General features: G+C 39.5%; 3 protein-coding genes across 4 annotated transcripts; 2 read left to right on the top strand and 1 right to left on the bottom strand.

Annotated features, from left to right (window-relative positions):
• The first annotated feature begins 1,572 nt into the window (after positions 1-1,572).
• On the top strand, positions 1,573-12,459 carry LOC136411895 (methyltransferase-like protein 22). 2 transcript variants are annotated; one of them, XM_066394691.1, is made up of 6 exons: positions 1,573-1,708; positions 11,100-11,190; positions 11,316-11,435; positions 11,663-11,848; positions 11,911-12,078; positions 12,134-12,459. In XM_066394691.1, exons 1-6 carry the CDS (start codon positions 1,697-1,699, stop codon positions 12,412-12,414), a joined length of 858 nt encoding a protein of 285 aa, XP_066250788.1. In that variant the 5' UTR covers positions 1,573-1,696; the 3' UTR covers positions 12,415-12,459. The 2 variants fall into 2 exon arrangements, with proteins under 2 accessions (XP_066250788.1, XP_066250789.1); XM_066394692.1 differs by lacking the exon at positions 1,573-1,708 and adding an exon at positions 4,641-4,761.
• frc (fringe connection) lies at positions 1,844-3,506 on the top strand. The gene has a single exon (XM_066394690.1). It carries the CDS (start codon positions 2,234-2,236, stop codon positions 3,224-3,226), a length of 993 nt encoding a protein of 330 aa, XP_066250787.1. The 5' UTR covers positions 1,844-2,233; the 3' UTR covers positions 3,227-3,506.
• On the bottom strand, positions 3,879-8,691 carry sca (scabrous). The gene is made up of 4 exons (XM_066394688.1): positions 8,406-8,691; positions 6,873-7,233; positions 5,023-5,676; positions 3,879-4,908 (listed from the first exon to the last, which is right to left on the bottom strand). The coding sequence occupies exons 1-4, from the start codon at positions 8,678-8,680 to the stop codon at positions 4,207-4,209; spliced, it is 1,992 nt and encodes a 663-aa protein (XP_066250785.1). The 5' UTR covers positions 8,681-8,691; the 3' UTR covers positions 3,879-4,206.
• Positions 12,460-13,114: the final 655 nt, after the last annotated feature.

The following is a 13,114-nucleotide window of genomic DNA, read 5'->3' as shown; positions in this document are numbered from 1 at the left end:
TAATCCGGGCCTGCTTGACCCGCCCGGAGCGCCCTTTCAAATATTTAATTGTTCCGCCACTCACTCGCCCGTGATTTGTTATGTCAAACGCTTAATTTCTCTCGCTGCTAACTTTTATCCCGGACATTAAGCATTTACTTAACACCTAAACTGCATCGCGAAATCGCGTTTGACGTCCGCCAGAGACGTCGCCGGTCTTTAGTTATTTAACAGCGACTCTCGAAAATGCAGTCAAAATACAAAACTTCTCAACAAATATCTCCCGATCGTGATAATGTAATAATATTGATAGAAATTTATTGTAACGTTAAATGTTATTTTGCATTCATCCTCATGACGGCATGAACGTGCTTCAGTAGCTAATCTAAAGCAAGAAGAAATCCTGCATCAAAGAGTCAAACCCCGACTAGCGACATCTAAGAATTGGTTGATGAGTTGATTGTAAAATGGCCGTGATTATAGTTCTAATGCTATGTATTGTTTGATTTCGATTTCCGTTAAGACGCTCTTTTAAAACAGTCTTGTACATGTGTCAAACATTCATAAAGAGTCAAATTTCAATTCCTGTTAATATATAATTTTACATAATTTTATCACCAACACCCGAAAATTCAGAAAGAAAATAAAACTTTACTATTTCTTCATTACGAAACTTCTATAAACTAAAATAAAATCCGGAGTGTCATCTTGTTTCTTCATGATGTCAAGCAAACAATTCGGTAAACCACCTCAAGGGAAAAACGCCAATATTGCCGCTATTTGTTATAATACTCAGACACCTATTATCAAAATTTCTCACGTCTTTAAGGTAGCATCAGGTAGGAGTCGCTTGACTTTTATTTCCATAGGGCTGCTCAATTGTTTGTTATTGTTGGAAAAACTGGGAAACCCAACCACGGTTAGCACCCCAGAGTGTGTTTAGAAATTTCATATTTTTTTTAAATAGATATTCAGTTCTCGGAAAATCCGTTAATTTTAATTTTGGGGATTTTCTAAGAGTTTGGCAATGAATTTTTTTTTATTCATTGAAGATTTTGACGTTTCTCAAAATTGTTTACAATTCTTGAAAATTTATCGTCTTTGAAAATTTTATAAATTTCTGGACATTTCTCAATTTTTAACATGGACATTGGGGTTAGGATCTAGAGGAGAAATGTTGATTTTTTATGTTTTAAATTGGACGCATTCGGGTACATTCAATATGTAACAGAACGAAAGAGCAAATATTTCTACTGAAGCACCATCTATCGGATATAACTAAAGAGCTATGCAATGATCACTCTTCAGTGAGATTGTTCGAGAGTTTCCTGTGTTTGAGGATTTTTTGTAGGAATCTTGGAGTTCGGTTTGGAGCATAAAAACTTTAAGATTTTTTGAAATCGTGCATTTAGCCTTTTTCAAGCATATTAATAATAAATAACTAACAAAACTCTATTAAAAATAGTTCCAAAAAACAACCCAACGTTTCCATTTTCATGCGCCTAGTATCGTCGCCATTTTGTTGCATTTTTCAGCTGCCTGAATTACGATGTCGTGTTTGAATCAGACAATTTTGACGTTTGCAAAAATTTGTTAACTTTTCTTGTGTTATTATTTATAAAAAGATTTTTTTTGAGAACAAGTCCCTTTGCAGGTGGTTTTTCACGAGGAAACTTTGCTGAGGCCTCGGACTCGTTCTACGTAAATTCCTAGTAATATGAACCTGGAGGTAAGTAAATTTGATTATATTCTTTAACTGAGGTTAGGTGTTTTTAGGATGGAATTTCCATGAAAATTTTAGAATAATTTAATTGAAAATTGCAAGGTAGCGTTGATAATTATTTTTTACGCGCCATTAATTCTCCCGTTCTTTGCCGTTATAAAATTTGCTTATAAATCCCACCAATAATTCTGGAGATTCCTCCTTATTTCTGCTCTTCCTCACTTTAAGCTTTTCAATGAAAGATAGCGCCACCATATCTTACCCCACCTTTCAAGTCACTGCAAGGTTAAATAAAATAAAAACAATTAATTTATTGTTAATTTGACGTAACCTCCCGGTTATAGATAACTACTACCAGTGACGAGTAAATTATTTATAAGTAATCTTTTTGCACACATACCAGATTTTGATTAACTTTCTTAAATCTTGTATCGACGTGTCATTTGCGACAATAATCGCTCAAAGATGTCCAGGGCTTGCTTCAGCTCAGGCCAATTTCAAGTGCTCGTGCTGCAGTAATTATTTATAGTGATGAGTGTTGAAGCCCCAGAAGAAAATGTCGATCCCAAGCTCTTCTTGAAGAAGATCCTGTCAGCCCTATTTTATGCAGTGGCTTCATTCATGATAACAGTGGTGAACAAGACCGTGCTCACCACCTATGGATTTCCTTCATTTCAAGTGCTGGGCATCGGCCAAATGGCTGCAACAATTATAGTTCTCTATGGGGCCAAAAAGTTGAGAATTGTAAGCTTTCCCAGTCTAGATGTTAGTACTTGTCGCAAAATATTTCCATTGCCACTTATCTACATTGGCAACATGCTTTTTGGCCTGGGAGGCACCAAGGAGCTCTCTCTGCCAATGTTTACAGCCTTGAGGAGGTTCTCTATATTGATGACTATGATTTTGGAGTTGTATATACTAGGAGTGAGACCAAGCTTTAGTGTGCAATTCAGTGTTTACATGATGGTGGGAGGTGCAGTGCTGGCAGCGAGCAATGACCTAGCCTTCAACCTACAGGGCTATATTTTTGTACTTTTAAATGATTTCTTTACTGCTATAAATGGAGTGTACACCAAGAAGAAATTGGACTCTAAAGAGCTGGGAAAGTATGGGTTGATGTTCTATAATTCCCTATTTATGATTATCCCTGCAGGGCTGTTTGCCTTTTACACTGGAGACTTGCACAGTGCTTATAACTACAATGGATGGCAGGATCCCCTGTTCCCAATACAGTTCCTATTGTCCTGCATTATGGGTTTTGTCCTAATGTATAGTGTGATTTTGTGTACTTTGTACAACTCAGCTTTAACTACCACCATTATTGGGTGCCTAAAGAACATTTGTGTAACTTACTTGGGCATGATCATCGGAGGGGACTATATTTTCTCCTGGCTGAATTTTGTAGGGCTCAATATCAGTGTTTTGGGTAGTTTGGTGTACACCTATGTGACATTTAAGCGTAAGGAGCCCTCAGGGGGCAATTATGCTCCTTTAAACAATGAAAAGGCCACTGTAGTGGTATAATTTGTTACCTTGCTGGAGCTGACAGGGTGAATTTTACTCATTTGTGTTGAGTTACAGAGTGTTTATTTGAAAAGTAGCTATAAGAAAAGATACTATATTTATTGTTTTTATGTCTTTGTCAACTACTAGAGTACAATGCATATGTGTGTTATTACACAAAGTGTTATTGTTTATCCAGTTCTTAGTGCCAGTTAACATATTGACTTTAGGTTTTAGGTGAACCTTGAGAGCAAACCTTTACCATTTGCTATTAAATAAAGTTAATATAAGTATGAAAAGATTTTTTGCTTTAATGTCTTGTGGTCTGCTCAAGGTTGTTATAGCATCCAATTTTGCAAATTATATAGGAACGGACAATTTAAATAAAGATTAACTGTGTTTTATTTAGTAATCCAATCATCGTTAATTGATTCTCACTGTAGGTATTTGAATAACCTTCATTAAAATATTTGTGAGACTTTAATTCTTTGTCTTGTTTTTTCGTTGTATTTGTTTGTATGAAAATTTGATTTCATCAAATTATCAGGAAACTGATTTTTTTGTTACTGAATTTGAACAAACTGCTGAAGAAATGAACTTTAAATTAATTTCTCCTTGAAAGACGCTACTTAGCTCCACCAAGTTATCAAGAAGAGTACATTACTATCCGTAAATGAAAGACTGAAATAATTTTTATTATTTATTCTTATAAAAGGGTAAAAAACAAATAGTGTCAATCCTGTACAGAAAGTGCCTTAATACACTCTACATTACTATATACAGTTCGCCTAAACACTACTGGTTACATTATGGCAGTTCTAATCGGTTCCTAATTCCTACACGAATAAGTTACTGTACACCTACAACATTGGTAATCACCTAAAACCACCTATTAGAAACGACACATTGAACTAGCTTATCTTTGGCTTTTACTGGCTTCGGAACTGCGCATCCACCATGTTGTCAATATCTCGGACGTATTCGCCAAGACTGTTTGCATTTTAACAGACTTCTCTCCTTTTCACGCGCATTTCGCTCTGTGCAACCGCGATCCACTCATTCCTGGCACTGTCGAACCACGTCAGTCCCAAATTATAGCGCCCATTCAAATTGGCATGTTGGCAATGCGAAAACCACCAACCACCCTCATAGTTGCTGGCACAGTGCGTGTTGGATATATCCCTGTCGTTGTCCACGGTGGAGAATTCCATGCGGTTCTGGTAATCCATGGCGTCGCTGGCATTGCCCTGGTATCCGGCTACGTGTAGACGAAACCCTTGCGTGTAGTCGCCTACGTAGAAGTGCTCGTATGAAGCCTCCCAATACTTGCCGTAGATGTCTTTCATGTTGATGCGTAGCATTGAACAGTTATCTCTGGTCAAGTGGTGCAGGTTTCGGTTACCCATCCAGTGCTCACCGGTAGCGCTGCCGAACCCGTTGCTGTACTCGTTCCAGTTGCGGTTGAAGTTGAGACTTCCGTCGTGGCGTCGCTGCACTGTAGTCCAGCCTGCGTTGCAATAAGCTAAAATTGGCTCCCCATCACCAGGGGAGATGAGGTAAATGCCCCCCAGGCCTTCCACTGAGCCGCAATCACGAGGGAGTTTATTGACAATGCTCTTGTATTCGCTCTCAAAGCTTTGCAACTCTTCCACCAGGTGGATAGTCGATTTCGTGGCATTCAGGTCTTTGGTTGAGAATTCCTCCTGAAAAATCAGACTTTATTCCATTTTGCCGCGATGACTTAAAACATTTGTGTCATTACATTAAGAAAACATTTTCAAAATTCTCCTAGTATTATTAGTATTTTGTGGACTCACCTTCAAAATATGGTCATGTAGCCTTGAATTTTGCACTACAGCACTCTTCTCCAAAGCACTAATATGCCCTTCCAACTTATCGCGCTCTTCTTGCAACTTGGATACCGAAAATCCAATTGCTTGCATTGATTCCTTCACATTTCTGTGCTCTTCCTTCAGTTGGGCTAAATCAGCGCCCATCTTTCCTCCCATATTCTCCATTTTAGAGATCTCCTTGCGGAATTCCGGCAACGCACTATCAACTTTATTCTCTAGGGTTTCAACGTTTTCAAGAAGCTCTAACATTGACATGTGCAGCTTGTCAAAGTCGCTCATTTGTTTGCTGAGATTGGCGATTGTTTCGGTGTTGACGAGTTGTTGTGCAGTGATGTTAGTCATTTGCTTGGAGCCCTCAGGGATTTGGTTGGTGGTGATGTAATCAGGCACGTCACTGCTGGGGTTAAATTGTTGTAATTGTAGCTCTATCTTGGAGAGTTTGTACTTTAGAAAGGAGTTCTCTTTGTGGAGGGATTTGGTGAATTTTTCGAGGTAGAGTACGTGGTGGCGTAGCGCTTTTTGGTGGCTGTGGGTGGAGTTGTCAGCGGATAAGGGCGGCAGTTGCTTTTCCAGTAAAGCTTTGTAGTTATGGGCCCATTCAAGTTGCACGGATTTGAGCTTAAAAAAAAAAGAAAAAAAAAAGTTAATTCAAGTCTGAATAATTTATTAACATTCGAAACTGGCTTACTAAATTAACAAGGAACAACAAATTCTACCGAATTGTCAAGAAGTTTCATTTTGGCCAATATCAATTCATACTAGTTCATTGAAAAAATTACCGAATTTTCAAAAGACTTTTTTGACAGACGGACAGACGATTCTGACTTAAAAAAATTGCTAATTACTCCAATCAAAGAATGATGGAAATTCGCGAGGAGTTCCACACAGTTAACGGTTGTGAATTGGGAGGATTTGAAGGCATGTGTTTTTTCATCATTTATTTCTTGTATCTTTCCCACATCAGTTCATCAACTTAATTATTAGAAGTAAAAAAAGTTAATTTTTTCTTCCTAACTTCCTTCCCAGCCATTCTTTGCAGTTGGCACTCTTAGCAAATTTTGTTTAAATTAGTGTCTTATAAAAATTGGCATTCAGTGGCAACCACCGCATTGTTTGCCTCATTACCACCATGTTTCACATTTCAACCCCCCCCGGGAATGTAAGCTGGCACACGTGTTTATTTATAAGTTGCATGCCCTCGAGTGCTGGTTCTTTGTTTGCCGTGTGGTACCACTCCAATTTCACCGGTACGAGGAGAGAAAAAAAGAGGCATCCGGACCCGAATTCCTCTTTGATGGCGGCGACAACGGCCGGCAGGTGTCGCGCGTCCGACGACCGACATAAGCGCGTTTTTCACCTGGCTTTTTCGACCAATCCGGGGCGAGAAAGGTACCCGCATCGGGTTCCGGCCGCTTCAGCGTGCAGACGGGCATTTGAATTATTCAGATGTTGCTTTTTTTAGAAGCCAAAAAGAAGATGAAAATCGGCCCGCATAGAAAAATCCCCGGCATCAGGTGAGGCGGTATTAATTATTTAACTTAAGTGATTGGTGTAAGAAGTATCAAAGGCCCTAGTCTGGTGAAGCTGGAGATTGCGTTAGCCTTGAAAACGTCAATATTGCAAATTCAATAAGTGGTGAATCTCGTTTTAATTGAGATCAACTTTTTCTGCGGCTTCGAATTTGTCATTCCGCGCGTTGTCTGCTCAATGGTGTCGTCACGAAGTCTGCGGACACAGTGACCCACATTTCAAGCCATCACAAATCTCGAATTATTCAAGTTTAATTTGTTTCTCTGATCGTAAACTCAACTCACCTGATTCCTCAGCCTGCCATTAGTCTCGGCCATACTCCTCCAATCGTTCCTCATATTATTAAACTCTTCCTTGAGCATATTTAACTCCGCATCTTTCTTGGCGTTGAGCCTCCTGAATTGCTCCAATTCCCCATTGAGGCTGGAAATGTCGCTCTGCAAGATCCTCATCTGCGCCTCATGCACTTCGTGGTCTCTGAGCAGCGCTGAAGAGTTGACCGTGCTCTGCAGCTCAGAAATTTCCGTCTTGATTTCGTCCATGCTGTGCGTCAACCATTTCACTGTGAGCTTGTCATTTTTTGTCTCAGGAGGAGGAGGAGAAGCAGCGCCGCTACTGCCCGTGCGAAGCAGCTCGATTTCGTTTCTGCAATAAAAAGGACGATAATGAAGGGATGGTTTTACGCCTGGGTGGCCTCAAAACGTCGCGTATCGTGTTTCCTAAGGAAGGAACCGGAATATGCAATTTGTCGCCTAGTTGACTTAATCGGTAATATCCAATTTGGGCCTTAATGAAACCCGCCTGTGGTAGCAAGGGTGGGGCATCGTACGCCTAAGTACGTTATGTTATGCTTTTATAATATCTAACTAATAACAATAATAATGCATTCGTTTTTTCGGGATCTATTATGGGGCAGCCCTGCGAATCACTGATTTTCCAAATAAGGTTTAAAATTCTTATGTTCTTGCTTAAGCGAGCTCTAGAAAATTATTCACAATCACCTCTGGGGTGTAGGTATTAATGCGCGACATGATCTGAAAGTCCGAGTTAAACAAATTTGTAAATATGTTGATTATTTAGGGCTTTTGGGTTAAGCAGCTTCAGAATTCACGTTGCTTTGCCAAGAGCCATAAGTCGAGTACAAGCTCGACATAAAAATTAAGATAAAACATTGGTTTATTGGACCTAGTTATCATGGTAAAATGCTGTTTCTTGGATCGTTTTTAACACGTTTTAAACATTTTTTTATGATAAACATAAATAAGTCTCATTTGAGTTTGTTTTGCTTCTGGCACATTATGACAGAGATGCCAAACGAATGACCGAATTGCATCAAGAGTTGTCTTTCTTTATGCGGTAAAACCCTGGTTATAGTATCGAATGGGCCGGGAAAACATTTAAATAATGAGAGCCGCTCGCAGCCCAATTAAAGCTCGGCTTTTGGATCATGTGAGAGACTTTCCAGGACGGCGCCTGCTTGATTTTAGTCTTTAACTTCGGCAGAGACGTTTTGGTTTTTCCTGGAAAATGTACGTTTTTAGCGGTAAGTAAGTATGCAATTTACTATTCATGGGACCTGCTATGATAAGAAAAAGCCTTTATCTCATTTTCAATGATTTTTTGAACAAAATTTGATGGGGTATTCTCATTAGTGTCAGATCTTTTATACGGAATTCATTGTTTTCCTGTATCTTTATTTATAACTGTGCCGTAAATAGGATCTACAACACTGATTCGAGAGCGCCAAGTACTAAAAACACCAATTTTTAAATTTTTACCCCATCCTAGAGCTGATGTTTCTTAACACTCAAACTTACTTCAAACTCCTCACTTGGTCCCTCAATTCTTCCACTTCAGGACCGTTGAACACAGTCCTCCTTACGCTCTCCTCGATGCTCTTCAAGTCCTCTGTCCTCCTCTCTACTAGAGCTTTGACTTGTTTGCTCAGCACCCTCAGGTCGTAATTGGTATCCTTGATAAGCTCATCCTCGGTCACAGTCATGGCAGTGACGGTTTGATATAGCGAAACACTCGCGATGAATACGAAAGCCACCCACGTCGCCCCACAGACATCGCGTCCCATTTTGCCCATGTCGCGGCCGTCTAAAGACTGATTTCAGTATTCGGCGGCCCATATGGTTTTATTGTGGGTAGGGGAGAGATGCGAATATCGGGGAGGCGATGTGTGAGAAGGAGATAGAGACGGGGGCAGGTGTTGCTGGTGCAGCTTTCCTCGTTTATTGTCGATGGTGGTGTGTTATTTCGGTTTTATCGGCTTTGGGGATGTGTTTTTTTTTTATGTTAAGACGATTTAGTTTTCAGCTTGTTATGTAAATTGTATTACAAGTAGGTGAAACAAAAATTAAAAGTACTTAATGGAGAAAAAAGAACAAGGAATTGAGTTTCCTCGAGATGGGTGGTGGTTGTATTAAAGTTGACATTAGTCGTCACTTTTCTCGCAAAAAAATGCTGAATATGAGGGTCGATCGGTTTATCTCTTAAAATAAGGAAGTACGGTTTTTCCGGATATAGGCGATAGACAACAGCCATGTCAAAATTAACATTTGCATTTGCTTTTTTGGAAAAAATGATCTAAAAATAGTCCCATTGATGAGTTTATATTTAAAAGCAACGAAGTTATGACGTTTTGGAATTAAGTGACAGTTGACAAATACGTCGATTTCTCTGGAAAAGATGAGTACCATGTCGATGGGTCTATCTCCAAAAAAAAAAAAAACTTATCGTTTTTGTGGAACCAAGTGATAGGTGACATTTTCCCAGAGAAATCACGGGAAAATTCAATTTTAACCTAGCTGTCTACTGTCAGTTTATTTCACAAAAATTATAACTTTTTTAATTTTGTGGACATAGACCCATCAATGTGGTACCCATTTTTAGTCGAATTGACTAGAGAAATGAATACCTACGTCACATTTAATACACATATCAGTGTATTACACACAGAAAGACAAATTATAGTTTTTGCTATGGGGAAACTGCGACTTATTAAAAATATACTTTCGGCAACGTACCAAAGGTACCATTGATGGTACTCCTAAGATAATACATGGCAGTTTCTCACCTGTCGCAGGCAGATGTTTGCGAGACGAACGAGGGGAGTTCGCAATTAAGAAACCGTTGCCTCCGTTAATATTCACGGGTTCCTTTGTGCGTCTTTACATCGTTGGACAAGGGGTGGACTCTGGTATTTTTGCCTGCACAAACCGGGCGGTACCATCGACAGTCACCCCTTGCTCGACCGCAAACCTACCATTAATTCCTCCACACATCGGTGGTCCTGCAGCCAAGCGAGCCATCAACGAACGATACATGCGGGAGGAACTTGGACTTGTATTTCCGTTTGAAAAACTCTTTTGTCGCAGTAAAATTCGAACGAAACCACCTGCACAATAGGGCCGTCGTTAATTGCATGGTCGGATGGAGAAGGGCCCCGAAGGGCGCTTATGAGAATGCCCTTTTGAGGGTAATATTGAATGTTGAAAGTAATGTTTGATCGAGTGTTCAGAGCTAGTGCTCTCAAATCCGCAGATTGTTGCCCAGCGACCCCATTTTCCATTGTTTTAATAACAGCCTTGTGTTGAAAAAAACGTATCGATGTGCGATATAGCCTGAGCATTTTTACCTGAAGTAGTGTGGTTCCCCAATTTGCGAGAATGACTGCCCGAAAAGCTGCGGAACATCTGCCGCTCGTGTGCCCTTTCGGACAGTTCCATGTCGTATTAGTTTCACATCAATACGTAATTGAAATCTCCTTTTTGTCATGTTTTGGGTCTGTCTGAGTGAGATTTTTACTCATAAGCGAGCGCATATCGGATGGTACTCAACTTGATTTCGTCTGGACAAAACTTATTGAAACTTCGCAGGAAAAGTACTAATCTAGTACCGCCACTGAAAGGGGGCCGGCACGCGTCCAACAGCCGTCTGTCGTGTATGCTTATCTCATGCTCAGCAGCTGTCGCAGCTGTAAATTGTCTCTGCAGCAGCTGGAACATTAGAAGGTCTTAATGCTGCTCCCCTGAGGGCCTTAAACTAGCCCACAACTCGAAGGCTCCGTCTCGTTTGAAACCTGTTACTTGTTTTCACCCTCCGTCGGACAGAAAATGAAAACCAAACGGGGCCTTTTTGTGGCCCAATCTAATGGTTTGTCAAAAGGCCTCTTTCATTTCTCACATTCCACTTAAATTGTTAAGGGCCTTTTGATTGAGGCTGAGTCAGTACCGCACACGTATGCGGAGGGGTCAGGTAGAATTCTTATATTAAAATACGAAATGGAACTTGCAATAATTGTTCACTTGTCGCACTGAAAGCAAAACTCGCTGCGCGTCAAAAATAGTTCATTGGCAATCGGAATTAACAGATGTTGTCGCCCATCAAATGTTTGAGTGAACTTGGATTTATATAACTCGGCTGGTACCGTGATTATAATTGCTCCGTTTATCTGCACTTTCATAGCTGTTTTCGCTTACAACATCTTTACCAATTTGTTGCAGGTGATGGAAGACGAAATCTACGAAATTTCATCAGAGTTGTACGAGGAGTATGACTACACTTCGAAGTCGAAGCCTTCGGTAAATCCAAAAGGTGACTACTTTTTAATTAGGTATATGCCGCAGAGTTTTTGACTTGCTTCCAATGCTGTTTTCAACCAGTACTTCAATTAATATTACCGATCAGCTTGGCTATGACTAAGTTCTTGTGCCTTTTAGGTATAGTTAGTCAACTGCCCTTCAATTTGCCAGCTTATAGTATAACTGACAAAGAGGGTGACATATTGATACCTCGGAGAAATCGAAAAAAATCGGAATACGACGAGTTTTTAGATATAGGTAGGTTGAGCGTGTGTTTTACCAATTTATATATTTACTTTCTTTGATCAACTGAGTTCTGATATACAGGGTCGATGGTGGGTGAGATGTTTACGGTAAACAAGATACGTAAGCTTTCTGAAAATTTGCAAACATTTGTAGGAAATTGGTTCTGCCCTGTCGACTTAAAATACTTTCAACAGAAATGTTGCTGCTATACCTAAACCGTCACATTTCATAAATTTCAGAGCACAGTTACAGCACCAATTTACGCTTAGTGGGCCTTCAAATATGGCGAGGGGCGCTATTGTTGGCCGACTGGTTCCTGCACTACGGCCACTCTTTGTCCCAGGACGATTTCATCTTAGAACTGGGCAGCGGTGTGGGTCTCTCTTCCATCGTTGCCTCAATGTTTACCCCTGTGATTTGCACAGGTGATGGAAGAATGCTTTTCAAATTAAAAACTCAATTTTAACCAGAATTTCTTCATCTCTAGACGTGGACAGAGCTGATATTTTCAAGACGATTCGCGCTAATGTAATGAGAAACGCACACTTGTCCAAGTATCCAGTCGAAATCTTGGAACTCGATTTCACAGCCGAGCAACTGCCGGAGAAAATATCCACTCTGTTGCCGAAAATAAAGCTTATATTTGCCGCAGATGGTGAGTTATGACCAAGATATTTGCTGAATTTAATACCTTTATTATGCTCTTTCAGTGGTATACGACGATCATCTCACAGAGGCCTTCGTCAAAACAGTTAAAAGACTGTTAGACATTCCCCCACAACGATCAATCTTAATAGCTCTGGAAAAACGTTACGTTTTTACTATAAGCGACTGTGATACGTGCGCCCCCTGCTACGACTACTTTCTCGAAAGTATCAAAAGTTTGAGCAATGTGATAATGAAAGAAGTGGCGCTGGACTTCCCTCAGTATTTCAAATACGACAGATGCAAGGAATTGGTTTTATGGAAAATCACTTCAAAGAATCAGTAAAGTTCATGATTTCCCTTGACGTTCAAATGCATTAAAGGAATATACGAGGAAAAAATCAACTGTTATATATTACATAATAATAAATGTTTAATAAGGAAAGTTTGCTTTATTTCCTTTATTCACGTACAAGTTTGTAAATTGTTTCATTCGCCTCAATGTCCAGAACTAAGAAAATTACATCAAAGCGTACAAATTTTGCTAATAATTAAAAAACAATTTTGCAAGTTTCGAGATATTTTTGAATCAGGCAATTTACGTCCTCGATATTTCTATGTTCTCAATATCAAATATTCGATTTTTCGTTGTGTAACCATCATTTGACATTTAGCTGTTCTTAATATCTTCCGGGACATGCAGAACTGTCTTGTGAATTTGAATGACAGATGTCACACTTTCAACAGGTGTCAAAATTTTCTTTCCTGTGGACTCTGACAACTTCCATTTTTTTTGGATAAATAATTTAATTATTGTGTTTTTCAATTTCAATTTCAATATTCCTACTTTATTCATGAGAGTTCTTTGCTAAGGTGGAAGAACAATCGATTGGGTTTAAAAGAGGTTGGGCGTCGCATTCACAGGTGGCGACAATAGAACTACTGAATGTTTATTTTTTATTTTATTTTCTATAAAAAATGGTCAAATTTCTGTTTCCAAAAATAATTGGTGCACTTAAATCTATTTTAAAATTCACCATGTCCTC

Source organism: Euwallacea similis, chromosome 10, assembly GCF_039881205.1.
Source record: "Euwallacea similis isolate ESF13 chromosome 10, ESF131.1, whole genome shotgun sequence".
Classification (NCBI taxonomy): Eukaryota; Metazoa; Arthropoda; class Insecta; order Coleoptera; family Curculionidae; genus Euwallacea; species Euwallacea similis.
This window is presented reverse-complemented; position numbering and strand designations above follow the sequence as displayed.